This window comes from Actinia tenebrosa, unplaced genomic scaffold (genome assembly GCF_029948245.1).
Source record: "Actinia tenebrosa isolate PJP-AT-01 unplaced genomic scaffold, QUT_ActTen_1.0 PGA_scaffold2__45_contigs__length_23673736, whole genome shotgun sequence".
Lineage (NCBI taxonomy): Eukaryota > Metazoa > Cnidaria > Anthozoa > Actiniaria > Actiniidae > Actinia > Actinia tenebrosa.
In genome coordinates this window covers 12,282,743-12,310,686 of record NW_028292579.1, presented here as the reverse complement: position 1 = coordinate 12,310,686, position 27,944 = coordinate 12,282,743, and the positions used below count along the sequence as shown (strand labels likewise).

Sequence of the window (27,944 nt, the reverse complement as noted above, 5' to 3'; positions counted from 1 at the left end):
CATTCATATTACTATCAAACACAAATGCAACTCCTTGTAACAGAAAGGAAGTATTGTGACTTTGTATTGTATGCAAAGGAAGGTCCAGTGTCTGCTGAGAGGATTTACAGGGACGAATCATGCATATCAGACATACTACTCTCCCTTACAGCTTTCTGGACAAGAGTAGTTGCACCTGAAGTCTTTGAAATGAGGATTCCAAGAGATCTTTTGCCATTCGTGTTATCACATGATCACACATATGCTTCAGTTTCTAGCAGCGGTAGCTGTTCAACCAACCCAACCACATGCACTTCTCCTGGCAGTACTAGCTACCCAACCACATGTACCTCGTCTGGCAGTACTAGCTACCCAACCACATCTCCTAGCATTACGAGCTACCCAACCACATGCACTTCTCCTGGCAGTACTAGCTACCCAACCACATGTACCTCGTCTGGCAGTACTAGCTACCCAACCACATGCACTTCTTTTAGCAGTACGGGCTACACAACCATGTTTGCTGCATCTAGCACTAATCTCGTCATTTTGCCTTGGGGGTGTGTCACATCAGGTGGGATATCACTTACGAACACTTGCCCCATTGACAACTGGATCATGATATTTCAAAGTTTAGCAAAGTCGAACAGACTAAACCTTGATAATGTATATGGAGGGGGTGCTATTATTAAAACCTCATTGCATTTATTAGAACTTCACCAATATGGTGATGCAAAGGTTGCTGTAATACCACAAGCAGCAGCTCAGTTCAACAACTCTGGTGATATTGATTTGTATGGAAATGAAGCAGATTTTTTTTTGCCGCTTCTGAAGTCAGTCTTGACCACTGAATTTATATCAACTTGTGGTCTGCCTAACTGCCCTTCACCAGTTAAAATCTATAGAACATGCAACATCAATCTTAGTTGTTGTCCAGGTATAACCACATTTCAAAGTGCCTTTCATGAATGGCTGAATCCAAGTGTTTCCCTCTGCCGAAGAAGATTTCAGAACAAACCACTTACAGGCATTCCTTGTTTGCAAGATACTGTCACTGATTGCAATGGAAAGCAATACCTTGCCTGGTACTGTTCTGGACTGCGAGCAAATTCACCCAGACAATTTGTTTGCTTTAATAATGTCTTTGTCTTTTGTGTGGACTTACTCAGTAGAGCAGGTCATCTAGAATGGGAAGATTTACCAGCGACCCTTGTTATCAATTCCACCTAGTTATACCTTCACAGTGCCACTTTATGGAATGAAGGCCACTACATTAGCATCATAATTCATCATGGCACATGTTATATTTATGATGGACTTAAAGAGCACAGAAATCCACATTCTGGACTATCAGTATTCAAGGCAAGCCCAATGGGATATAAACTAAGCCATGTTATCTATGCTGCAGCTCAGTAATAATCTAGAGTACACTTTGAATAATTATGAATTAATAAATTGATGAATTAAGAAATAAGGATTTTTTATAGAGTGATTGCAAAATATACCAGTCAGTCTATATTAGTTACAACCTGTGTAAATGAGTGACTCTTCTATTTACATTATGTACATGTTAGTAAAATATGACAGTCCTGAAAGTGAAACTTATGTGTATTATTATATGCATGTATTTATTTACAAAGAACTTCTTGAAAATTCACAAGAGCACAGGCCACAACAACCATTTGAGTGGCAAGCGGTGCAAGGCTGAGGGGAATTTTTCTCCCTACTAGTTTAAATTGTTTGAGTCTTTGATTAAAACGTTCAATGTGAATTCTTGCTTTGGCAATTTTTCTGGTTTCCAACTCCTCTTTAGCTGTCAGAGACTTTCTTCCCTTTAAAAAGGCTGGGATTTTGAGTTTAACCTGCAGGGGGTTAACTAAATGTTGGACAGTAAATCCCCTGTCTGCAGGAATGACATCATTTGGCTCCAAGTCTTTGAGGATGCCACTTTCTTCAAATATCTGCACATCTGAGACGTCCCCTTCAAATAAATCGGACACAAAACAAGCTCCACCAGTAGGGGTACAGGCAATAAGGCACTTGAAAGTATTGCTGTGCTTGTAACTTGAATATGTATTTCCTTGCTGGGCAAAGTTTCTGGAGGTTTCAACTCGAAACTCTGTGCAGTCTATACTACATCGAACATTTTTGATTGACTTGAATACTTTTGGAAGGAAACGTCGCAAAAATTCCTTGGTAGGAAAAATTATTTTCTGCATTTGGCGGAATATCTTGAACATTAGCTGAATGTACGTAGTAAAGATGGTCCTGATATGGGTATCCTTTATTTCCTTGTCAGGGGTACTTAATAGGTGCGCCAGTGTTTTAATGTTAAAGCCCATTTTGAGTCTTAGGAGGCAAATGAACAGTTTCTCTCTGGATGACCATTTCGAGAGACGCCGCGAGCACTTAACTTTTATAACTCGGTTTCCTTTACAACCCCAAAATGATATTGTGTCCAAAGGACAAACTTCGTTCAAAAAATCGTAGAGGATGTCAAACTGAGACGAAGTTAGGCCAACATAGTACTTCATTAGGTTGGGGTCTTTACTGATCACTTCATAAGAAAGATTACTTACAATTTTTATCTTTTCTTCTGGTAGTTTAGCTTGATTACGAAGAATCAATGTCTCTACCTTGATCGCCAACTCATACTTAGAGATATTAGTCTGTGTAGCCTTGTTATTACCTGGCTCGTTGTCTTCAATAATTAGTTCTTCCTCCAACTCACAGGGCTCGTTAACGGTGCAAATGCAATCTTTCTCGTTGTCTGAATTCGACTTCTTCAAACAAGGTTTGTAAATATCTCTTTCCTTTGGCGCCTTCCTTTTGGTACGGCAAGCTTTCTTGGTTTCATTATCTCTCAGATTGGCTTTGAGAGGGTCGGGAAACTCATCTGTTGGACCTCTTTCTCCAACCCAATGGAGAGCACATATATAAGTGTTTCTGGTAATGTTCTTTAGCGAAAACGCTTCTCGAGAACAAGCATTGATCCACCTCTGACAACGCTCGAGGTCTTGTGATGGCTTGATGAATGGAATGAAGATCTTTTGGCCCAATTTCTCCATTTCTTTGAGCGATTCTGGAAGTCTATCGGGGTATCTTGAATCACTATTACATCTTCCCCAGCAGCAATGTTTCGTACTGACCATTTTGTCAAAAAAAAACGACGAGAAAATATAAAGAAACTAGCGAGCGTAATGAAAACCGCTTTACATTTACTATGACCTTTGTGTTTTGTTTGTCTGAGTCATGCGGGGGGTCCGATCTCGTGACATCTATTTTTAGTATAACCGCGCTGCGCTATTGAGTGATCTTTTAACAAATTCATTTTTGATCATGATTCTTTTGTTTAAGTGACAGCAGTTGTTTACGAAGACATCAGTCTTAATTAAGAATTTAATATTGGGGTTTGTTGTGTGGATCGTTGACTGCATTGTCTAAGATTATTGTGAACTCCCCGAATCCAATAGGCCAGTCATTTCATAATATACATATTTAGGCACTGCCTAAAAGCTGAGCTTTCACAGGGAGAACAATTTGAATGAAACTGAAAGGTAAAAATAAGATCCGGGAAAAAATATTCAATCATTTTTTATTCGAGATGAAGATAATTTCTCCCATACTAAAAACCATGAAGTGAAATCGGATCGAAATGCTCTACACTGTTTTTTGTTTTTTGTTTTGGGAATTTTGTACACAACTCACCATCACCCCCAGGGGCTAGTTTTGTTCTTCGAAGATTCTTCGACAAAGTTTTCCAAGGCCGACAGTTTTAGGCTTTGAATCTCTTTTACTTAAAAAAAGCGAAAGATAACTACAGATAATCCAATACAATATCAAATTTAGTGAAATTTACCTCGGATGTCTTTCACTGATATCGAAAATCTGAAAATCGAAAATTCCTAATTTATGCTATGTCTTCAGATATTTTTTTTGTTCCATTATCTTCTCATCTGCGTGATTGGCAGTTGGATTTGCCTCAGTGCAACTGTCGTTGTGGTGTGCGGATGATGACTCAACTTCACGCATCAAGTATGTCGATCAATTACTATTATACTATCATAGATTGGATGTTTTATTTTCTATCAAAAATATGTTTGTCTCACGAGTCGGAATCTAACCGACGACCTACAGATAATTGTTTTACACTACAGTCTACCCACTGAGCTTCCGTGAGATCTATACTTTACTCTTCTAGAAAGATTTTACCCCATCATCTAACGGAGAGTTTATCGAGATGATGAATTTTAAAAACTTATGTCAATATTTCTTAATATATATATTTTTAGAAATATAGAAAACTTTGAACCACATTTCCCTAAAACCACAGAAATGTTCTGCAGTGCTTTTATTCAAATATATCCATGTAGCCAATAGCCTGATAGCTAATAGCCTAGCTCTATATATAGGGTAGATTCTAGTGTAGATAGTAGATCTAGTATAGATTCTAGTGTAGATTCTAGTGTAGATAGTAGATCTAGTATAAATTCTAGTGTAGATTCTAGTATAAGTTTTTATATTGGAGTTTTCCAGAGCCCAATTATTTCGTCGAGCATGCGCAGTAAGAAATAAGGGCTCTGGGTACGAGATTGCATACCCTCATGCAAACATGGCTATCAACCAATCACAGCGTGCGTACTATTTAATTTATTTTATAAACTAGATTCTACATTAGATTCTACACTAGTTTCTATACTAGAATCTAATATTCATACTGCGATTCCACACTAGAATCTACTATCTACACTAGAATCTACCCTAGATTCCAAAATGCATTTATCAAATTAAAGTGTGAAAAAGGCAAAGAAATAAGTGTGTGTGTATGTATGCGCATTAGATTGACAGTCTTTGACAATTTATTTGGTTTAATAAAGGAAATCATTCAAGCTTTTATAACTCTGAATCGTACGGTATTCAAAACAAATCCCGAACATTTTCCGAAGGATAAGCGAGCCAATCCACCGATTCCGGGGGATCCAAAATCCATGACGCCGCTTGAAAATTCGATCCAATATTTGAAGCATATAAAACATCGCGCTGTAGAAACATACCAAGTATTCCGGATGAGCTTTATGAAAAATCAGCATCAAATCTTAAAAACTCACCGAATATTTTTTCTTCTTCTAATTGTCGTTGTAAACGGCTAAAATATGAGAGTTTTGCTAAAAATCATTGCAAGTTTTATCAAACTTTCCTACATAATCCAGACCAGAGCTTTATCGAGGTGGTTGTGAAATTTCTACAGCTCGTCCTAACCAAATTTTGGAGAAAACGTTTTTTAAAGTGCGGTGTACCTAAACAGCTCACCTCATCTTCGTCAACAACGCTCTCGGACGCGGTTCCAAACGGTTAAGTTCGGGAGAATATTTGCAATAACTATGCCTCTATGTTCTAGAACTGACTGTGGGGTTCAAATCTCAAAAATAACGGTAAACGCAAAAAAGAAAGGTACAAAAACAGTCTCAAAGGCTTTTAAAAGTAGTGATTTCAAATGCGTTAAATTAGTAAACATGTCTATTAGTTTTCTTGGCGCTTTTTTTCTGATGAACGTTCCACTTTTATAGAAATGATTGACAACATAGGGCTCTACAAAAACAACCCAAAATATATACTTAGAAATATGATGAATATAACCATAAGATCAGCATACTATATTTTCTGTTGTAGGAGCAAAGCTTGGAATAATCCTGATTTGATGAAATTGTAATCTTTTTTTCTTTTCTTCCTTCGTTTGTGTGTGTGTGTTTAATAGCGTGTAAATGCGTATTCTTGCGTTTCTCAAGTAGTCAGTTGTACTAAATTACCTATTTGTAAAATAAATAGTAAATATGAAATAAAGTTTCCATTATTATTGTTATTATTGTTATTGCCAAGAAGAAATAAATGAAAGAGCGAAATCTAAATTTTATCATTTTATCAAATGTGACGAGATGGCCTAATCTTCTGAGATATTGTACTAATATGCGTTTTATATTTTAAGAAAAAATTGTTTAAGGTGGCTCGACCCAGTTTTCAGAATGTGAGGGTACTTAAGTTGAAACGGTTATAGCTCTCGTAACAGACTAAAGTTAAATATGATTTTTCGCATACATAGTACACATGAATCAAACTTTCTCCTGACGCTAGGTTGGTTGAAATCGAAGTTTTCCTTTCATCAAAATTTTGTTGCCCTTGACTTTACATTTCACAAATTATCTCTAAATCCAGACCTTATCTTTGAAAGCAACTTGCTGAGACTTTGTAGACCAAATATTTGGTTATAATATGGGGAAACTTAAAGCAATTCTATGAGGCCGCTTTCAATTCAGTAAAAAAATAACAATTATTTTACTCAGAATAAATTTAAAAAGGTCATTACTATACTAAGAGATTTCGTCTCCTTTCCCGCTTGGTTCAGAGATGAAATTCTTCAGTTATTTAAGTTCAGGCGAGGATCGAAAAACAATTTTGACTATTCTTCGCAACATAAAAGTTCAAAAGACTTTGCTTAGGGAAACGGTTCATTGAATGCGGCGTGGGGGATAAAGATTTCTTCTCAAAAACATTTTTTTACTGTGGACTTCATTTTCCAAAAGGCCCCCCAACTAACCCATGAAAATTTTAAAATTAAAATTTGAGAGCCAGCTCCCCTTGTGTGCATGTCAAATTTTAAGAGCCCCCCTTTTCATGTCCCAAGGAGCTTTGTCCCCCCCCCCCCCCCCAAACACATATCTTCTTCACCCCACCCCCCTTTCCTCGGCATATTAAGTGAACTTTCCCTTAGAAAAAATATGGAAGGATGTTTTAGAAAACGAGTATTTATGGTTAGAGAATCTTATTGCTTTCCTTAGAAATTGTTAAATATGTCCTGCTATTGTACATCACATTTTAAAGATTTCTTCCTAAAATATGTTTATTCGGCTTTCAGATAATGTACACCTTGTTCGTGCCATACTCTTTAATAGATATTTACTGAGGCACGCAGCATTCGTAGGTATAATGCAGGCAGCTGAGGGCGTAGCCCGAAGCTGCCTGCATTATACCTACGAATGCTGCGTGCCGAAGTGATTATCTAGTATAATTATTGTTCTTATCAAAATCCAATTGTTTTCTTTCTAGCTTGTTTATCATAGAAACAAAGCCAATAATGAATGAACTAAATATGTCTGATTTTCCTCTATGCATTCGTTGGGATAATGCAGACTGAAAACAATGGATTTGGATAAGATCAGTAATTATAAAGCGATAGTGGTCGCAAACGTATTTAATATAATTTTAACGACTGACCTGATAGTCAACTGTAGCATCATAGCTTGTGTTCTCTGAAGCACGCTCAACATATCTTTAAGATTTTTTGGCTGTGGTCCTATCTGTAATTGCTGCTGTGCATTTGGAAAGCCTGGATGTAGTGGTGGCCCTTGTGGTGGAGGTTGTATAGGTGCCGAGGCCATTACAACACAACTAAATAAACACACAAACAAAGCCACATAAAGTGGCTTGGATTGATGTAGAAACATCTCCTTTTAAGTTTGCACAAAAGCGGCTGCAACGTTTCTTAGCCTTCTTGTTTGGACTATAACTGGAAAGGAGAAGACAAAAAATTGGTATACTAGCAAAGTTTATTCGTAGCGAGAAAAACATGAGGAAAGCAGTTAATCACGTAAGATGACAGTCCCCACTCAGGAAGAAGGTGTTCAGGCCAGTATAGATAGTAATTTGCATTGCCAAGGAAACTGTTGGCATAACAACCATTAGCATGCAATAGGAGATTTCTCATGCAAGTGTAGAAAAAAGCTGTTAGATTAACTCATTAAATAAAATGGGTCTGGGTTTTAGATGTTCACTCTGTAAACTAAAAAAACATATTTTTGTCTTAAATCAAACTTTTAGTTAGAGACTCTACAGTTAAATCGTGAATCAAGGATGTGCTTAAGAAAGACCTCGGAGGAAGGATCTCAGGAGGAAACAAGATGAAAACTACTGGGCTACGATTATAAAAAAAGGAATCTCTAGCTAGAAAATACTTAATATTTGAAAGATATTTTTTTGAAATGAGGATATGTGAAAAACAACAGTCTTAAACACCGATCTGAGCACGAAGAGACATGAGGAGGTGGCGATGACTCACGTACAGCGATTTGCATGACAAATGACAGTTTACTCTTAGTTCATGACTCTCATAAATTTATGCGGGCCCGCAGTACAATGGTGGCGTAGCGCTAGCACACTTGCCTCTTCGTCTCGGTACGATTCCCAGACTCGGCATCACGTGAGTAAAGTTTGTTAGGTCTCTCCTTCGATTCGAGGGTTTTTCTTCAGGTTCTTAGGGTAATGAAAAGATTGAATGCTCAACTAAGTGACCGACCGATCGACCGACCGACCGACAAAAAGAAAGATAAATAAGAAACGTCAAACAAATAAAGAAATAACTGAGTAAAACGAAGAGAGATAAAAAAACTAAAGACAAATGGATTTACACCTCAACGAATGTTTGCTCATTGATATAATAAAAATAATCAATTGTTGTGAATATTATTATTTATATTTGCTCCTATCTGTAATGGTTGCTGTGCATTTGGAAGCGGCATGAAGCCTGGATGTAGTGGTGGTCTTTGTGGTGGAGGTTCTTTAGGTACTGAATGAGGTCGCTACACAACACAACTACTAAATGAACAGACAAAGAAAGCCACACAAAGTGGCTTGGATCGACGTAGAAACAAAAGTTGCTGCAGCTTTTCTTAGCCCTATGTCTAGACTAACTACAAAGGAGAAAGCAAAAATTTGGTATACTAACAAAGTTTATTTGCAAGCGAGAAAAACATGAGGAAAGCAGTTAATCACGTAAGATGACAGTCCCCACTCAGGAAGCTGTTCAAGCCAGTACAGATAGTAATTTGCATTACCAAGGAAACTGTTGTCATAACAACCATTAGCATGCAATAGGAGATTTCTCATGCAAGTGTAGAAAAAACCTGTTAGATTAACTCATTAAATATAATGAGTCTGGGTTTTAGATATTCACTAAGTGACTAAAAACATTTTTTTGTCTTAAATCAAACTTTTAGTTAGAGAACAACTACTAGACTACGATTACTATAAAAACAGTAATCTCTAAAGAGAAAAAAAGAAAGAAATAGTTGAAAGATTTTTTTTTCTTGAAATGAAAATTTTGTGGAAAACAGTCTTAAACACGGATGTAATTGTTTAAGGATTTTTTTACTGCGCAACTGAGCACAAAGGAGGAGGTGATGACTCACGTACAGCGATTTACATGACAAATGACAGTTTATTCTTAGTTTATAAAACTCATAAATTATGTGGGTCAAGAACATTGCGCTAGGAAACTCTCCTCTGGGGTCTCTGGTTAGACTCCCATGCATGTGTGTATGGTTGGTTAGGTCTCTCCCTTGATTCGAGGGGTTTTCTTCATTTTCTCTGGTTTTCTCCTTTGATCAGCCCAGAGGTAGTTTAAGGGTATTATCAAACTCATTAATACTCCATGAGGAAAAAACAACAGAAATCACGACCGTGAAGAGTTTTGTAAATCAGATACAGAATCGTGTTCATTTGCATAAAATTTAACTTGGAATTTCTTGGGCAGATTCACTTCTGAAAATTTTAGTGAAACACAAAGGAACTAACCTAGACGTTTGATAAGTAATCTACAGTATTCGTGTCCGTGTTGATTCCGATATACAAACTCGGCCACTCATACTGTATATATATTACATATAAAATTGAAGACTAAACAAAGAAGATGAATAGGAAACAAACGGATAAAGAAAGACCTGAGTAAAGCGAAGACAAATTAAGAAGTCAAGACAAAGGGATTTACCTCGGCGAATTATTGCTCATTGATTGAATAAAAATAATGCCGGACTTGTTGCGATTATTTCAACTTTAAGATACGGTGTATCAAGCAAGCATAAAAACCTACAAACAAAACTAATCAAAAAGAAAAAAAAACAAAAAAACAAAAAAAACAAAACAAAAACACAAAAAAGAAAACAAAAAGAAAACAAAAAGAAAAAAGAAAAAGAAATTACAAGCGACAGACAGACGGAAAGAAAGAAAGAAAGACAGAAAAGAGAAAGAAAAACAATAACAACAAACGAACAAATAATCAAAATCACCAAGTTGTTTTAATTACTACTCATTAGACTAATTCCTTATCGATATCTTATACCTTGGATACATTCTGGTAGCTCTGGCTTTGGTAGAAACAGGCACATGATATATGTCTATGTCATGATATATGTCTATCTATATGCGCAACGGATTCTGGTAGTTGTAGTACATGAGTATATAATGCAAGTGTCCTATTGGTGCTAATGAACTAAACAAAAGAAGGCCGTGTGCAAGGGATTCTGGTAGATGTAGTACATGAGTATATAATGCAAGTGTCCTATTGGTGCTAATGAACTAAACAAAAGGAGGTGTGCAAGGGATTCTGGTAGTTGTAGGAAATGACACAAATGGCCTAACGATAGTTATTCACATATTGACAAATTATTATTATTGAAAAAAGACCTTTATGAAATTTTCTGCGTCTTGGAAGCAAAAATTTGTTGCACGTAGCAATGTTTCGCATGTGGCTGAACTGGGAAACATCGAGGAAACATGCGCGCGGTAAACATGTTTCCTCGTTTAGCCAGGGCCTGAAGCGAACAGCGCAGCGCAACCGTGACGCCATAAAAACGAAGACCAAGGCGAAATTCGGACAAACAAACTTACAAGTTTACTCTCAGCAGATAATTTTCACAGCCGATCGCAGTTGATCTTAGTTTACATGGATTATTATTGCAACTTTAAGTAAAAATAAAAAAATCGGTTCGTATAATCCTCGTAGCGGTTAAACAGAATGCAATGTTTGTCCGAATCTTTAAGCTATTTTTAGAATCAGTGCGCTGCGCTATTCGGGAAAGGTCTAGAGGCTTTGAACCATCACGTGACGGCAGTCATGTTAGATGGCAGGAACAACACAATCGTTTTAAATGAGAAAGAATTCCATTTCCGAGAGTAAAGGGATTTTATTGTTCTGCCATCTAACCCCAGGCAGTCAAAGCTGGATTATGGCGCCGTCACGTGATGGTGCAAAACCTCTATAGACCTTTCTGGCTCGCAAGTCACGGTAGCGAGACGAGTGAACTTCACGGCTTATCTTCTAAACCATACTTCTTCTTTAACTCCTCGATTTTACTCGCTGGTGGTTTGTGACTCATCATGAACGGCTTTTTCTCTCTTGGCGGTGATTGGTGCACTTCCTCAGCTTTGTCCGGGTCATCCATTCCCTTGTACCCCATTCGTCTCATACACCACAGAACAATAGCAATGACTATGAATATCAAGATGGGGAAGAAGAGAACACACAAAATAGGCGCCAGTACAACTATTAACTCCATATGTGAGCAGCTCTTGTAGTACCAGCTGTCGCTGGGGCAGTTGTCAGGAACAAAGGCATCGTGGGGATAGTAGGAACAGTTACCAGTAGCCTTGCACCAAAAGCATACTGAATCAGCCGTGCATTCCTTGCATCCACTGGTACGTTCAGGACACGGCTTGACTTTAGCTACAAGAGCAAAAATACAATATCATTAGGAGTGGCAAACCGGCAATAATGAACCCTTTTTAAATTGAAGAAATGCCACTGAATTCCTTCGAGAAAAGTGTGGTGTCTTTTGTGTTATGTTTGTTATCAACGATACTTTTGAGAAGGCGGATCCATTGCTTACTGACCGTAGGCATTTCCCGTATGTTAGAAAGAAATCGGACCGATAATTTTGTTGGACCAACCATTATGATAACAAAGAAAAAAAATATAAAAGAATTTTCTATGTTTCGAGAAACGACTGATCATGAAATTTGACAGTTTCGTAAATTCCTTTCAGCACGATGGTAATCAATCTCGTACCCAGAGCCTGCGTTTCTTCTGGCCTGCAGCGAAGAACGAAGGCTCTCACACAATCCATTTTTTGGCGCATGCGCAATATTCCGGAAGTGAAATATAATCAATGAAAATCATGCTTTAAAACAAGTTCTGTGTTTATTCTTTTTAAATTTATTTTCGGCAAGCCTTTGAACTCATGCGCTCTTGTACCGGAAGTCCAAGAAATTCTGGTCAAAAAATGGATTATGCCAGAACCCTCGTTCTTTGCCGAAGGCCAGAAGAAACGCATGCTCTGGGTACGAGATTGGATTGCTTACAAACTATGAGCATGCGCAAACTATGAGCATTTAAAACTCAAAAGTTACAGTCGATCCCAAAAACGTTGTCCAAGTGAAAAGAGGTTTATAGGACAATAAATGTCACGTGTCTCATTAAATATTCAGTTTTACGCGCGTGTGGAACTAGGAATCTGAACGTGCTGCATCACATGCGTGGCAGAAAATGTCGACGGCGGGTAATTCAAAACAAGTTCTTTCGACTTTAGAAGTTCGGGTTTTGGACTCCAAGAAGAAGTCTAGCTACGTTGTAAGAAGTTTACCCAATTTTCCAGTGTTAGAGACCGTTTCAGAGCTACGTTCTGAGCTAGTGAAAGCCTTACCAGACTTAAAGAACGTTCTGCAAGACTGAGTAATGAGTAATGAGCAAACCAATCTGCACGTACCATACCTTCTTGCGCGTGAATCCAAGCCTGTGGACCGTTCTGCATAATGTTTGGGCACTAAAAGCAGAGCCAGTTGTATTGAATATTTTCGACGCTATTTCATTCAATTGCATTTCAGGATGTTCTAGAAGACACTCCATGACGATATACTCTTCATGCGGAAAAAGTGTTCCTGTTTGAAGAGGTCGACCGACGGGCCAAGGATTAATGTCTCCACTAGTGTACACGTCCGTTTGACCGTTTTAGGACTTACAAACAGATTAGAGGCTATCTCCTGGTATGTTTTTGCATAAAACAAATGTCGGTATACCATTCTCCAACTTAAATCATCCGAGAAAGCCCGCGGCATCTTTCAGATTCAGTTTTCAATACTGTAATTTACTTTTGCATCAGTATGCTAATTTAAAAAATCCACGCGCGTAAAACTGAATATTTAATGAACACGTGACATTTATTGTCCTATGAACCTCTTTTCACTTGGACAACGTTTTTGGGATCGACTGTATCATTCTTGACATTTTACAAAAAGAGTTCCGTGAATTTCTCCGATACGAATAATGAGGAAAATTTCAGGCTTCGCAAAATCCTTCTAGTTCAAAGGCTTAAAGCTCGATATGATGAGTTACTGACTAGTCGGAGTTAATAGAGGGGATTAACTCTGTACTAGTTAAACAATTAATGGTTTGAAGGTAAAATTAGTTCCCCTAGAGAATCACAGAAATCGAGTTTGACTTTAACATCGTTTCAAAACGCTTAACATTGTCTTAAAACAAAGATATATTGATCGAAAAATACCGAAACTTTTCTGTGTTTATATAGCTTAAAACTTTGTTCCACCTCGATGACCATGAAATGAAATTTTTGTTCAAAACAGCTGAATATTTTTTACACTATTTATCAACGGATTTGACCAACTTTATTTACAAAAAAATGTCGGTAAAAACTGAAAAATTGAGTAAATTTTGATGGTAATTTTATGAAGAATTCCAAGAGGGTGGTTCAAAATATGCAAATCCATTAAATGCGTTCCACCTCGATTCATTTCAAAGGGTTATTTTTCTAAAGAGGTCAGTCTCCAAGGACTTTGTGATTCAATAATTTCGGGGAAAAACACGAAAAATATCTTGTCGAACGATATGATAATGAATACCAGAATCCTAAAAAGAAAAAAAACCAGAGATAATTCTAAGAAGAACCGCCGACCGTCTCTTAAAGAGGAATTTTTTCACGTTGTCGAGAAGTCACTATTGGCAACGAAAACTTGGATATTTAGCATTCAAAAATACCAAAAAGACGATGGTTTTAAGTACCGTCATAATAAAAGCTGTGTAATACCAGTTATTTGGTAAAAGAATCAGTTAAAATTTATTAAATTTTAAGTGAGAATCAATGTGTGTCTCACCTCACTGATTCGTTGAAGCGCGAATTCCATGTGGATAATAAAATAACATCATCATTGTAATTTTATTCCAATTCTCACCAAGATATCATTATAATCACTCAAGTTAGTAGCAAATGCTTATACGTTTTGGTCAGAGGAAATTATAGTACATTACTAATAATTTCCCCCTGTTTTTGGTGCGGTTGCTGAAATAAGAAAGATATAATCGATGTTGCTGTAAATAGCGCTAAATATGTAGATCAATTCAAAAATTAATCAGCCCGTGACTGAAAAGCCCGCCATTCGAATTATTAATCCTAAGCTCTGATTTTAAGATATTTTTAAAATGAATTGATGTGGATTTTTTAAATAGTTTTAAATATTCCTGAAAACTATGGAATAGCATGTTAAACCAGCAAATGAAATAATCACTATAGGTATTGTTAACTTGAATATTTACCGAAAGATAAAGGAATTGCAATACAAATATGAACTGTAGTAAGCTAAGTTAGATTATAAACATGGCGAAATATATATACAAATATTATATATTATATACAAATATACTTACAGCTGTATAAGCATTGGTCCTTATACCACAGATCGCTGCCACAAGCTTTGTTTGTGGTGCTCACGTTGTAGTGGGGAAGACAACTTCTCGTCTTTTCGCACCATACACAAGAGCCCGCGCTTGTACAATACGAACAATTTCCCCTCTCACTACAGGAATTAGCACCAGAAGCCACACTTTGGGGGTTAAAATTCACACTCACGTCGCGAAAAGAAGGAACATTTTCTCTGGAATAAGTTTCCAGGAGTTCGTGTTGAGGAGTCGAAGGGCACCTTGTTTTTTGAAGACAGATTTGCTTGGGTGAACACTCGAAAATCCCATCCCTGCCACACCACGAGCAGCCAGATTTAGCAAGGCATTGATTGCAGTTTGGAGTTTCCTGATTACAATACTTTACTCTTTCTCGCTTAAGAAGCTGATACCGACGATATTTTTCTAAGTTCCAAGATCCTTGTACACTGTGCAAATAGCACAATCCTACGAATAAACTTAGCAGAATTCCCTTCATTCTTTCGGCAAACCTTCGTCGTCGAAACTTCTGCGCCGCTTAGGATTCTTTACTCGTCAGACAACTCCTTAGTGCAAAGTTTGCTTCTAATAGCCTTGAATGGCAATAATTTCGGGAAGTCGTAGATTAATCTATAGAGATCTGTAGTGTTCCTCTCAAGATAATTCACTTATGGTTGAATGAATCACTCGCAAAGCAGTGATTTACATACCCACTCAACTGTTGATCCGGCTCATTGTTTTCAACCTCTTTCAAAGAAAATTCCCCCGAGTCCGTTAACTCAAAACCATTAATATAATATCTTAAATATTTTACGAACTCTGAGCTTATTCTCTTACTTAATTCTGCTCCAAGTAATTAGGGATAAAATGACTTTCAATTATAGTTGTAATCTATTAAAGTCAAGGCAAAATTTTGAAATACAAATTAGAGATGCATCATCGATATTTGATCCGAAAATTATAAATGCAAATGATATCTTGGAAACGACAAAACATTTTAGAGTAAACCTAACCCCCAGGGGGGGTTACTCCGCCAGAATTTGGGTAGGGGTGTTCCGCTGGAATTCTGAAAGGGGTACCCTGTTTATGACAAAAAAAATTGCATTTGTATACCCTGTTTATGACAAAAGATATAATTAATTGCACTGAGTTCCTGTTTCAATTATCATGTCATCTCACGTATCATTTTTTTACGACCATGGTAACCAGTTTCAGTCAATACGAAAGTAGAAATCCTGAATATGACAAGAAACTCAGGAAGAATTTGGACCTTGAGTGAAATTGCATACCCTGTTTATGACAAGAAGCTCGAAAAACCATACCCTGTTCAGCGGATCATCCCCGTATAGTTCATATATGGGAGTGCCACCCCCCCCCCCCCCCGGGACCTAACCCCTGATACGATACTCTCAGTATTGATTCTACATAAAGTAAATAATATTGAATGGTGAAATATTCCTTCATTTCAATGCTGCGTCGTTAAGTTAAGGTTATACACTTTCAATAAACGTTGTCATCTCCAAAGCCGATAAGCATTCCCAAGAGAGTTCAATCTTTTAAATGGTACCAACGCTTCCCCGAGAGTCCGTGATGACGTAACGTGCAATCGAAGACTACCGTTACCGAGGTGGACATGAGATATATCAACCCGAGAGTTGATATATCTTACATCCACTGACTCCTAACCTCATTACGCATTCAAGGACTATATATAAGTATTAGTATTCAAGGGATATATCTAAATATATACTTTGAATTCGTAATGACCAGGGATACGCGAGATATAACAAAGAACTGAGCCGTGTAAAGTAGAACTAGACGATATAAAACTTCTTATAGTTCTAGTATGTTACTGTGACGTCACCCCAGGGTTTTGAGTGTATTTGTTTTGACTTGTTACCGTATACTAAACACTAGGTATCATAAGACACCAAATTTACAATAAACGTTGTGTAAACCTTGCAAATGAATAAATGAATAACGAGGTGATAAGTGCAACTTTGTAGTCCAAACATCACGTTTCCAAAGTGCCTCATATTGAATCGAAATATGGCGACCAATTTGAATAACTATTGTTCTGCACTGACAAGCGACTGCCTAGCCTCCTATACATGTGAAAATGCTTTTATGTTTCCACGTGAACACGAGTCACGAAATCTACTAGGTCAAAGATTTCAATAACAGTCGTTACAGCACGTTTTGCATTCTCGACAGTACTGCCCTATAGGATACGTCATTTCCAGTCTTATGTCAGTGGGATCGTAACCTCAGTTAAATAACACTGGACAAAAGAACAAAAAACGATGACGTCTTGTGATTAGTTAGCAGTCCCAGAATGCATTGATGTAACAGACTATGGTAAACTTTCAACACAGGCTTTGAGCACCATCACGGCAGCCATGTTAGATGACAGGAAAACTGGAAACTACAATCGCTTTACACGAGAAAGAATAAGCCTGAAGTGAGATGACGTTTTACCCCCTAGACCATAATCCTTTTCACACTGCTTTTGCTCTTTAATTATGACTATTGTTCCTGTATTCTCTAAGGAATCAAAAATTTTAAAATAAAAGAGTTTAAAAAACTATTATGGTCTAGAGTCGGGGGTAAAACGTCATCTCGCTTCAGGCTTATTCAATATTTCCAAAAGGAAAGGGATTTTATTGTTTTGCTATCTAACCACAGGCAGCCCAAGCTGTATCATGGTGCAAAACCTCATATGTGTAGAGATGTGTAGAGATGTGTAGATAGATTCATCCAGCGTATCAGTTGTTACCAATCCGGAGGTTAGTACAATTCCCAGGAAAATAAATTTGTATTATGTTGCTTTCCAAGTTCGGCTTGGAATTTGCTGCACTTGAACAATTCGCAAGACAAATTTCACCGGTATTCTACATTTCGTTTTTCATCTTAGTTTCGTAAAAAAGTTGCGCATTTGATCACATTCACATATGAAATTTGGTAAAAAAAACTACTCGATAACAACAAAACGGTTTGATTCAATGAATATTTTCAAGAAATCATGACACATTACGAACATCATCATCAAGGATACTTGGCGTTTATTTACATGTTTCTATACTTGTTTTCAAAGGTAACTGTCGTAGTGTTCTTTCGTTTGTAGGTTGGAGTGATGAACGGCTTCAAGTCGTACACAGGCTCCGCTATTCCTGTAAAAAAACCTTTGTTTAAGCAAGTTTTAAACGATCATTAGGAGACCCCTGAAAGGGATGCTAAGGCAGAATTGGAATATACCTCTTTACTTTCGTTGTAGAGGATTCTCATTTCAGACCACGTGTTATTCTCTTAAGAATAAGGTTCTTCGTTTGAGTTATTATATCCATATTCATGTGTCTTCTTATGCGCAACTGTTAAACAAAGAATTGACACTCTTTAGAATGACACGTGGTCTGAAATGGGAAAACATTACGCCCAAGGTAAAGAGCTCTGTATATTCACGATGGTACAGACTGAAGAAAGAGAGATACAAAGTTTGGGCAAAAGACCTGGCCGCAATGCATGCTCGTTGATGAAAGAAAAAAAGAAATCAAAACCAAATCTTTAGTTACAGTCAGCCAAAATGGCGGCTATGACGTCACATGCACAGTAAGAATGGAACAAAGACGAGAGAAACACAAGCCTTGTGCGCCTGCTCAGTAACGAAACCGCAACACAGAAGTACTGTGTTTTAGCACCTAGTTTGTATTCAAATCGCGGTGGATGACGACGGAATCTCGCACCGAAAAATGACAGCTTGTTAAGACGCGCGATATGAAGTTGAGCGAAGTACCATCTGATTAGAGCCTCGCATGTTCAGCATTATAGGATATCAAGCGTGATTTATTTCACAGGCAGTTCTTCTTGCCTTTCAACACAGTTTTTAGTATTCACTATATGTGTCAATGTACCTTTTTGGCTTGGGCTTTGATAGTTGTATCCATGTTTATGTGTCTTAGGAATGACAAGTGGTCAGAAATGGGAAAACATTACACCCAAGCCAAATAGGTCGATATACCCCTTGCATGTGACGTCAAAGCAGCTCAATTTGAAGGACAAAGCAAAAGAATTTTAATATCATGAGAATTGGAAACCTATTGTTATGTCCTCTAAATTGAGCTGCATTCTGACGTGCTGCAAGGGGTCTGTTGCATAAGTCAATGTCGTCACGTCATGTCCTTTGCACTGTTCAAGGTGCCATCCTTACCTAATGTCTCCAAGTAAGTATTAGATACTGTCTCGTCCCAGGCTGCCTGGAAAAACCCTAGTCCTGCTGGAGTGACGTCATCCTTGTTGTCATGGAGTAGTTCAGCCAGTTTGAATGTCCACTGTGAAGAAAAACTAGAGAACAAACAACGATTATTGCCATCAATTATGAAGAACAATATGAAAATAACTGATCAACGAAGAAAATTGGAGAACCAGGAGAAAACCCCTCGAAAGAAGAGAGCTAACAAGTCTATTCACATGTGATGCCAAGGAATGGAACCTGAGACCCCAGAGGTGAGAGGTGAGGGCACTACCACTACAGCCCCAGAGGTGAGAGGCAAGGGCACAACAACTACAACCCCAGGGGTGAGAGGCAAGGGCACTACCACTACACCTCCAGGGGTGAGAGGCAAGGGCACTACCACTACACCCCCAGAGGTGAGAGGCAAGGGCACTACCACTACACCCCCAGAGGTGAGAGGCAAGGGCACTACCACTACACCCCCAGAGGTGAGAGGCAAGGGCACAACTACTACAACCCCAGGGGTGAGAGGCAATGGCACTACCACTACACCCCCAGAGGTGAGAGGCAAGGGAACAACTACTACAACCCCAGGGGTGAGAGGCGAGGGCACTACCACTACACCTCCAGGGGTGAGAGGCAAGGGCACTACCACTACACCCCCAGAGGTGAGAGGCAAGGGCACTACCACTACACCCCCAGGGGTGAGAGGCAATGGCACTACCACTACACCCCCAGAGGTGAGAGGCAAGGGCACAACTACTACAACCCCAGGGGTGAGAGGCGAGGGCACTACCACTACACCTCCAGGGGTGAGAGGCAAGGGCACTACCACTACACCCCCAGAGGTGAGAGGCAAGGGCACTACCACTACACCCCCAGAGGTGAGAGGCAAGGGCACTATTACTACACCCCCAGGGGTGAGAGGCAAGGGCACTACCACTACATCCCCAAAAGGTGAGAGGCGAGGGCGCTACCACTACACCCCTAGAGGTGAAAGGCGAGGGCACTACCACTACATCCCCAAAGGTGAGAGGCAAGGGCACTACCACTACACCCCCTTTAACTTGTGTACCTTTCTTTATACAGTCATAAGAAATTTGCTTTATTCATTTACTTTTAAACGAATTGCTTACATACCTTGAATCAGAAGGAGTATATTTGTCCAGGTTAAGCTTATCTTTCTGTCGCAACAAGCAGAAGACATATCTATGGAAACCAGTACCCTTTGGCGGGATTGGAGGAATGTACTCTCTGATCACATCACCTTCAGACACTTTATTCCCAGGAATATTTGCACTAATGAAAGAATGACACAACAATGTTACAAGCATCAATTAATGGGGGGGGACTCTAGGGTAAAAGTATCAGGTATGCTCGTTAGAAAATTTCGAAAATACCCCTAGGGCGTGGTTGTATGATTTTAAACCCCTAAAAGACACCAAAAAAAACTGAAATTCTAAATTTCAATTTTCACACCCTAAAAGATACCAAACTGCCAATTTTCACCCCTAAGAGATATGACAATCCAATACTTTTACCCTGGAGTCACCCCCCGGGTTGCCTGTACCATATTTAAATTCTGATACAACATTGCCAATTTTGTACTTAGGTATCTTATCATTACAGCCATTCATGTGACAATAATTATAGGACCTCAAGAATAAACATAGTGAAATCAAGTAAACAACAAACACTCCATGAATACAACAATAAATAAAACAAACTTACACAAACCAATGAAGAAGTTCACTGTCTTTATCCCATATATTACCATCTTTTAAAAAAATCAAAAGAATATCGTAATAAAACAAATTTACTATCATCTCTGCTCTTGAACCTTCTTGTCAAAAAAAATCAAGGAAGGGTGGCGTAGCAGAAGTGCACTTGCCTCTCACCTCTGGGATCTCAGGTTTGATTCCTGGACTCTGCATCACATGTGAGTATAGGGTTTAGGTCTCTTCTTTGATTTTAGAGTTTTTCTCTGGGTTCTCCAGTTTTCCTCCATCCACAAAACAGATCCAGCTAAATCCCAATTCGATCTGTGAGTTAGCCATGCCCTGAATTAGAACAGCTCTGAGGTTGTTTCAGGGTTCAATCTGTGAGTTAGCCATGCCATGAATTAGACCAGCCCAGATGTTGTTTTAGGGTTCAATCTGTGAGTTAGCCATGCCATGACTTTGATCAGCTCAGAGGTTGTTTCAGGGTTCAATCTGTAAGTCAGCCATGCCCTGACTTAGATCAGCCCAGAGGTTGTTTTAGGTTTCAATCTGTGAGTTAGCTGTGCCATGACTTTGATCAGCCCAGAGGTTGTTTCAGGGTTCAATCTGTAAGTTAGCCATGCCCTGACTTAGATCAGCCCAGAGGTTGTTTTAGGGTTCAATCTGTGAGTTAGCCATGCCATGACCTAGCTCAGTCCAGAGGTTATTTCAGGGTTCGATCTGTGAGTTAGCCATGCCATGACTTTGATCAGCTCGGAGGTTGTTTTAGGGTTCAATCTGTGAGTTAGCCGTGCCCTGAATTAGACCAGCCCAGAGGTTGTTTTAGGGTTCAATCTGTGAGTTAGCCGTGCCCTGAATTAGACCAGCCCAGAGGTTGTTTTAGGGTTCAATCTGTGAGTTAGCTGTGCCCTGAATTAGACCAGCCCAGAGGTTGTTTCAGGGTTTAATCTGTGAGTAAGCCATGCCATGACTTTGATCAGCTCAGAGGTTGTTTCAGGGTTCAATCTGTGAGTAAGCCATGCCATGACTTTGATCAGCTCAGAGGTTGTTTCAGGGTTCAATCTGTGAGTAAGCCATGCCATGACTTTGATCAGCCCAGAGGTTGTTTTATGGGATTGATAAAATTTAAATAATTTTTCACCTGGATTTGTAAGAATTAAAGTCCAATATGTACCAGAATCACTTTGAAAATCAACAGTTGGACAAGACTTTGCCTGGAAAAAAGTAAGTGTGATAATAAATGGTGAACTTGGGTTTGATTGATAAGGAGATAGTAAAACAAATAAAGCAGTGATTTTAGGCCATATGAGAACATTATGAGTGAATATGATGAATTAAGGTAGTGATGGATAATGATGGTGATGGTAGTAGGGGATAAATGGTATGATAATGATGTTATGGTGATGGTATATAAATTGATGTTACCAAGAGTTCGATCATGAAGGCAAGACCTTTACCTGAGATGGTGAGACAAAGTTTCCCCATTTAACTTCTTGATTTCCCTGTTCATATATTATTTTCATCAAAACTGTTGGTTTGAACTCAAGGCCTGCAAAAATATGCTCAAATATCCCATAATGCTTTGCAAGATTACGAGTGCTTTGAAGACCTTTAGCTAACCAGTCCTTGTGTACAGCATCTAGATTGATAGTTACTGCATAAAAAAAGAAAATAAAAAATATTGTTATGAACCCCTTGGATTACAATGCAACATGCCAAAGTATGACCACATTTAATGTATTTGCATACCTCTATTCACAAGCTTTTGTATGTTAATTTAATGCACAGCTTATTGGTTTTTCCAAATAAGGTGTGTTAAAGCTTGTTTGGCATCGCAAAGCCGATGTGAATGCATACGAATAGATTAAATGTGGTCATACTTTTGTGCGTTGCTCTGCAATATACCTCTTTGGCTTGGGCACAATGTTTTCCCATTTCAGACCATGTGTCATTCCCTAGAGTATCTATTCTTTGTTTAAGGAGATTACACAACTCAAAAAAAAAAAGTTCTATTCTCTCAAGAGAATGACACATGGTCTGAAATGGGAAACATTACGCCAAAGGTAAAGAGGTTTACTCTTACGTATTTTTTATGTTAGCTGAACCACAGGGAGCCCAATTTCTGTTACCTCACATACAAAGTTACTTACGAATCATTTGTTACAAGGTAAATGTCACTTTCTCACTTGAGCTTATATCATCAAGAAATAGGCAATAAAATTGTATAAAAATCTTCTTCTACTCACAATTTCCTTGACGTGCTCTTCTCTCGAGCTCTGGATTCATTCGATTTTGCCTGTAAAGTCTAGATCTGAATTTACGAAATTCTTTGCGTTTTTCTGGAACATCTTCATTCACAACTGAAACTGAATCGTCAGAAGAACTTGAGGTCTCTATTGCTTTAAACAAGAACAGCAAAAAAATGTGATGTAAGAGTGTGTCAAGCTACAGTACGCTTCATTTATCGATAGAGAAATAACCCAACGATTTTCGATCAAAAAATAAAATTCTTACCTCCAGTACATAAACGTCTTGATACACTCTTAATATCTAAACCAATATTTTTCGTATAACTTCTAAAACATCCAAAACATTGACTAAACGAGCCAGCTTTCCTCAGCACACTAGTAGCCGCCATCTTGAATTAGTGGTATGGACCGCTGGGCAAAAAATATTGAACGACAAAAATAGTTTGTGTGGTGTCCCCAGAGTAAAAAATAAAACTCTATAGTTTCAGAATGCCCAGCTTTATCATTCTGTAATTCTGCACATAAAATATTTACAGGATTGATACAAAATGCAATTAGGTTATTGAATAGGCCATTTTGTATGCCAAGAAATTTTACTAGACCGTAGCATTTTTTTATGACTGTCTCCCTCCCCCAAGAGTTTTAATTCAGTTGTAGGAAGAGGAAATAAAGGTTTATGCAGTCGAAGTGAACTTGGATGCATTGAATCTTTTCTCAGTGTTTATTTAATTTAAGAAATACTATGTCATCGACGTCGAGTCTGATATCATTAGCTGTGAGTATTATATTTACTGTTTTGTTTGTTTTATTTAAGTTTTAACATCATAAGGCACGTTTTTTGACCATCAGGTTGGACTGGTCGCAGGAAACGTCTTTGGAGTTTATCTAGCCCAGACCTATGAGGTAGGCTTGATTTATTTAACTGTCATATATATTTTCTCCTATTATTTTGGTACCTTGATTTTAGGATTTATTAATTGTATAAAATGATTGTCTTATTGTCTTGTCTTATATTGTGAAACAAGATCTAACAGTGAAATATGTGTATTCTTCGCTTGCAATAGACGTCATAGCCGCCATGTTGGAAGAATTTGACAAAAGATTTTGTCTTTTGTTATATCTTCCAACATGGCGGACATCCCTTTTGTTATTGTGCTCTTTTGGGATTGATTGCAAACCAAGAATTAAATGAAAAGCCAATAATCTTATATTTAGGGAAAGTTTTGATATTTCTTGAAATTCACATAAATTTTCGCCCACTCTTAAATCTGTATTCCAACATCTTAAAAAACCCCATAAAAAACCCCTTCCAATCTTATCAATACTTTGAAACAATCTCTAGGCTTATCTAAATCAGGGCATGGCTAACTCACAGATCAAGATTTAGTGTATAAGGTTTCGCATGGGAGGATATACCAGAGAACCTGGAGAAACCCCATGTATAGCTAAGGGAAAGTCCCAACAAACTCTAGTTATGTGTTATGCTATATGGCCAGTCATTTATCTTTATTCTATCTTTCCTTGTACAGTTGCCTGATCTGCATAACTTTTTGAAAACATGATGTCACAAGCCAAGAAAAGGGAAAAGAATCCAACAGACAGTGATAAAAGAGATGGTGGTTCTTGATGCAACAGAGACACCATAATGCAAATGGGTTTTGATGTATGAGAAATTCAACAAAAGGAGAGATGAATGGGCAGTGAATAATTTGTATCTATATGGTGAACGCTGGTTGAGAACAAATATTTATAAAAGACGTGGTGGGCATGTTGTTTGATGTATCGAAAGAAATGAATTACGATTTTTTTTGTTTAATTGTGTAGTTCCAGAAATCATCCATACCCACCCCACAGAGGAATTTGGAATTTCTGAAGAGTAGGGGGGTCAGAGAAAGAACAAAAATAATAAACAGAGCGTGTATGGAAGAAAATTGGAAATTCCTTGGGGTAGGGGGGTGTCTTAAAAAAATTCCTCCATGAGGGGGTATGGATATATTTTTTTATAACTACACATTCATACAAGATGGTGGCAACAAATTATTCAATGTTTAACACAGAAACTTGACGTGAAACTATTTAATTGATTATTCATACTTTGTATACATAGGATTTTGTAAGTGGGAAATGTCAGTGATTTATATTTAGAGTACGGGATGAGTTTATTATATTTTCCCCTTATTAAAATCTCCTTTGGTAGATGCATTTCAACACTTTTTAATACATTTGCAATAAAAAGATATTTATTACTATAAAGGCATTAAACTTGAATTAAGGGAATTAGTTGAGATTGGGATACCTGTGGCAACTATTGCTGAAGATTGGGTTACCTGTGGTAATTATTTATGCAATCATATTTAGTTTCTTCCGATCAGTCTTGTTCTTAATTTACACCCCTAAAAAGAAAATTTGAAGAAATATTGGCTTAAAGGGCCACAATACTGTAAAGTGATACTTCCGCTGCGATCTATTAACGGAAAAAGAAGAAAATGGGAAAAAGGAAGAGAGATAGAAAAGTGAAAATCTGCCAAGTATAAGAAAGAAAGAAAAAGAAAGAAAGAAAGAAAAGAAAAAGAAAGTAAGTAAGAAAGAAAGAAAGAAAGATAGATAGAAAGAAAGAAAGAAAAAAGAATGAATATAAAAAGAATGAATAAATGAAAGGAAAGGACAGAAAGAATAAAAAAAGAAAGAAAAAAACAAAAAAGTTAGGAGACATATTTCCGAAAATGGCATCTATTTTGTCCCCTCAAACAGCCCCACAATGCACTATAATGCCAACTTGGCCCCGTTTTTCCCCCCTCAACCTCCAAATGGCTAATATATTCGACTGTGTTTGACCGAGACACCTGTGCGTCTAGCAGCTACCCACCCTAGCAACTACCGCTTTTATGCACGAAGTTTCCCTTCTCATTTTTTACCGCATTTTTTAAATATCCCAAAACAAATTAATTTCTAAAGGCGCCCCCTCCAGGCTGTGGCTCATTCCAGAAATAACAAGGATAGTTTAGGTTACATGTACCCTGGTCCCAGAGATTTCTCGTATTTTTTTTTCTCTGTAAAATCGCCGCGAAGCGGCAACGACGAGCTGCGAAGCAGCGAGCCGCGAGAAACCTCTGGTCACGACCGTTGAGAACCTCACTTTCATGCCATCATAGCTGTCAAATCCATCATTTCTAGTCGACCAATCACAAAAGGATGATCGTGTTACAAATTATAATTAGGGTGTGGAGGCTTAATGCTATATACCAACACTATTTTTTTCAAGTAGGGGTGGGAGAAGAGACTTTGTATATTTACGAGCTGTCAAAATAGTATGCTACACGTGCGACTCTTCTTACTTCGACTCAATAGTTATGTTATGCAGAAAGATTATAATACACCGGTAAAGGTATTTATACAGCGTCCAAACGACTTCTGTAGAGCTTGCAGAGAAAGTATAAAAATCAGTGGGCGCTCGCAAATTAATATTTTTGGAGCAAATAAACAAGAATTTCTTCGCCGTATTTTCGATTCATCAATATCTCCTGTTAAACTGCTTGCTGTCATGCCTCGGGAATTCAACTCTCGGATATGAGACTCCACCAGCGAATTTAGCGGACAAATCACCAAGACGATGGCGTTCCTTGGGTAAGGAAAGCCTCTGAGATTAAGTTCCTTACAGAAGTCGACCAGTAGTTGGAATATGATTGACTTGCCATGACCGGTTGGCAAAACGGCGAAGACATCTTCTCGGTTTAACAGACCAAACAAAGCGTTGCTTTGCTCAGCCGATAGCTGTTCTATTTCGGGAAAACGACTTTCGAGACTTGATTTCAAGATACTCTCGAATAGTTCTCTGGATATCAAAACCATGATTGAAACTATAAACTAGCAATATTTATAAACTATAGACTTTAGATAAGATTGTAAGATGTGTTAAAGATCAAACTTCAGGCTGACAAGACGCTATAATGACAATATAGTCCGATGGCACGAAAAGCCTGACCCCTCCCCCCCAAACAAAAATATTGACGTGACAAGCTCATTCAGCCCCTACCCCCATAGATATCTAATCCAGCCAATCATATTTCTCGTACAGTGATTAAAATAGCCATCCAATCAGAATTCGACGATCATAAGTTGATGGCATGAAAGTGAGGTTCTCAACGGTCGTGACCAGAGGTTTCTCGCGGCTCGCTGCTTCGCAGCTCGTTGTTGCCGCTTCGCGGCGATTTTACAGAGAAAAAAAAATACGAGAAAGCTCTGGGACCAGGGTAGGTTACATGCCACAACGATAACAAACATGCTTCGACACCAAAAACATCATCATCATATTTCCATGAAAACGATAACCAGTCACGCCAAAGAGCTCATACACTTCCAAGTCCTACCATCCCTTGATCTCTTAATGCACAGATACACAGTATACTATGAGGATTTTCTCTCAATATACTATAAAAAGACTTTCATGTTTGTCAAGGGAATTAAAAAAAAAATTAAAAAGCATTAATTATTCAATGGGTTTACAGTATAAAATGTTGTAATCGTTTGGCATTGTTATTTGAGTACTTGATAATCCTTTGTCAAACAAAGCAAACGAAATCGAATAGTACATACATCAATAAGAAATAATATAATAGCTTCTCTTTGCTTAGAGTGGTGAGTAAATAGTTGAGGGTGTTAGCAGTTGCTACATGCTGTCTTGGTCAGGACCAATTTGTCTCGTATAGTGCGCCCAATGTATGTAAAACACAATATTAGAAAGCCTTAAGTGTAGAGGAAATGGATCCTGAAAAAGTCGAGAGCAAAACACTGTTAAGAACGTGCGCAAGGATCAGAAAAGTGAAACTAGTTTTGACAGTTATTTCAGCTCCAACAAGAAACAGTAGGAAAATTCTGCTTCGTTGCAGGCCTCATCTTGATCATCGCTTCAAGGCGACCCCCTCACGGGCAAGACTTAAGAAAACCATAATTCTTGATCTTCCGAAATCCAACCTCTAAAATCATTCACAAAACAATTAATTATTCTATAGCCGAGTTCTTGTTACTCTCACTGTGCAGCCTGTCATAGGGGGATTGTAAATCAGGTGCTGGGGGTCACTTAACCAATAGCATTTTCCTTTTCCTGGAGTCTTGTTCGAGTGCGTAACCAAACACAAAGCGAAGAAAGGATATTCAATGAGTGATGTTTCCATCTTGGGAGGAAACTAACTATTGTAACTCAAGCATCTTATGTACTT

At 38.1% G+C, this 27,944-nt stretch overlaps 4 protein-coding genes and 1 long non-coding RNA gene across 6 annotated transcripts in view; 1 reads left to right on the top strand and 4 right to left on the bottom strand.

Annotated features, from left to right (window-relative positions):
* The window catches only part of LOC148909266 (short-chain collagen C4-like), an 80,033-nt gene extending 72,454 nt beyond the window's left edge, over positions 1-7,579 (bottom strand). Inside the window, exon 1 of the mRNA XM_089033939.1 lies at positions 7,249-7,579. Within this exon, the coding sequence (XP_088890065.1) occupies positions 7,249-7,478 (230 nt within the window). The 5' untranslated portion in view covers positions 7,479-7,579. The remainder of the gene's footprint in view (positions 1-7,248) is intronic.
* LOC148909267 (uncharacterized) lies at positions 1,439-3,205 on the bottom strand. The gene has a single exon (XM_089033949.1). It carries the CDS (start codon positions 3,129-3,131, stop codon positions 1,608-1,610), a length of 1,524 nt encoding a protein of 507 aa, XP_088890075.1. The 5' UTR covers positions 3,132-3,205; the 3' UTR covers positions 1,439-1,607.
* A 2,505-nt stretch (positions 7,580-10,084) lies between the features above and the next one.
* Positions 10,085-15,428, bottom strand: LOC116293106 (uncharacterized). Its single transcript, XM_031700503.2, has 2 exons — positions 14,522-15,428; positions 10,085-11,530 (listed from the first exon to the last, which is right to left on the bottom strand). The coding sequence occupies exons 1-2, from the start codon at positions 15,027-15,029 to the stop codon at positions 11,112-11,114; spliced, it is 927 nt and encodes a 308-aa protein (XP_031556363.2). The 5' UTR covers positions 15,030-15,428; the 3' UTR covers positions 10,085-11,111.
* Positions 15,429-17,572: 2,144 nt separating this feature from the next.
* Positions 17,573-23,130, bottom strand: LOC116293093 (large ribosomal subunit protein mL38). 2 transcript variants are annotated; one of them, XM_031700489.1, is made up of 8 exons: positions 22,994-23,130; positions 22,726-22,878; positions 21,937-22,133; positions 21,621-21,693; positions 20,490-20,535; positions 19,899-20,057; positions 18,735-18,868; positions 17,573-17,700 (listed from the first exon to the last, which is right to left on the bottom strand). In XM_031700489.1, the coding sequence occupies exons 1-8, from the start codon at positions 23,115-23,117 to the stop codon at positions 17,597-17,599; spliced, it is 990 nt and encodes a 329-aa protein (XP_031556349.1). In that variant the 5' UTR covers positions 23,118-23,130; the 3' UTR covers positions 17,573-17,596. The 2 variants fall into 2 exon arrangements, with proteins under 2 accessions (XP_031556349.1, XP_031556350.1); XM_031700490.1 differs by having other exon boundaries at positions 22,726-22,845; positions 22,994-23,123.
* A 264-nt stretch (positions 23,131-23,394) lies between these two features.
* On the top strand, positions 23,395-24,924 carry LOC148909265 (uncharacterized). Its single transcript, XR_016120525.1, has 3 exons — positions 23,395-23,503; positions 23,578-23,631; positions 24,258-24,924. It is a non-coding gene; the product is annotated as an uncharacterized LOC148909265 (long non-coding RNA).
* Positions 24,925-27,944: the final 3,020 nt, after the last annotated feature.

What these genes read in the sequence shown, in the direction of transcription:
- LOC116293093 (XM_031700489.1), bottom strand. Translation starts at nt 23,117, where the DNA reads ATGGCGGCTACTAGTGTGCTGAGGAAAGCTGGCTCGTTTAGTCAATGT. An exon ending in AAGACGTTTATGTACTGGAG is followed by an intron (nt 22,879 to 22,993) that starts GTAAGAATTTTA and finishes TCTTGTTTAAAG; the next exon opens with CAATAGAGACCTCAAGTTCT. An exon ending in GAACTTCTTCATTGGTTTGT is followed by an intron (nt 20,058 to 20,489) that starts GTAAGTTTGTTT and finishes TTCTTTCATTAG; the next exon opens with TGCAAATATTCCTGGGAATA.
- LOC116293106 (XM_031700503.2), bottom strand. Translation starts at nt 15,029, where the DNA reads ATGAAGGGAATTCTGCTAAGTTTATTCGTAGGATTGTGCTATTTGCAC. An exon ending in GGACCAATGCTTATACAGCT is followed by an intron (nt 11,531 to 14,521) that starts GTAAGTATATTT and finishes TTGCTCTTGTAG; the next exon opens with CTAAAGTCAAGCCGTGTCCT.
- LOC148909267 (XM_089033949.1), bottom strand. Translation starts at nt 3,131, where the DNA reads ATGGTCAGTACGAAACATTGCTGCTGGGGAAGATGTAATAGTGATTCA.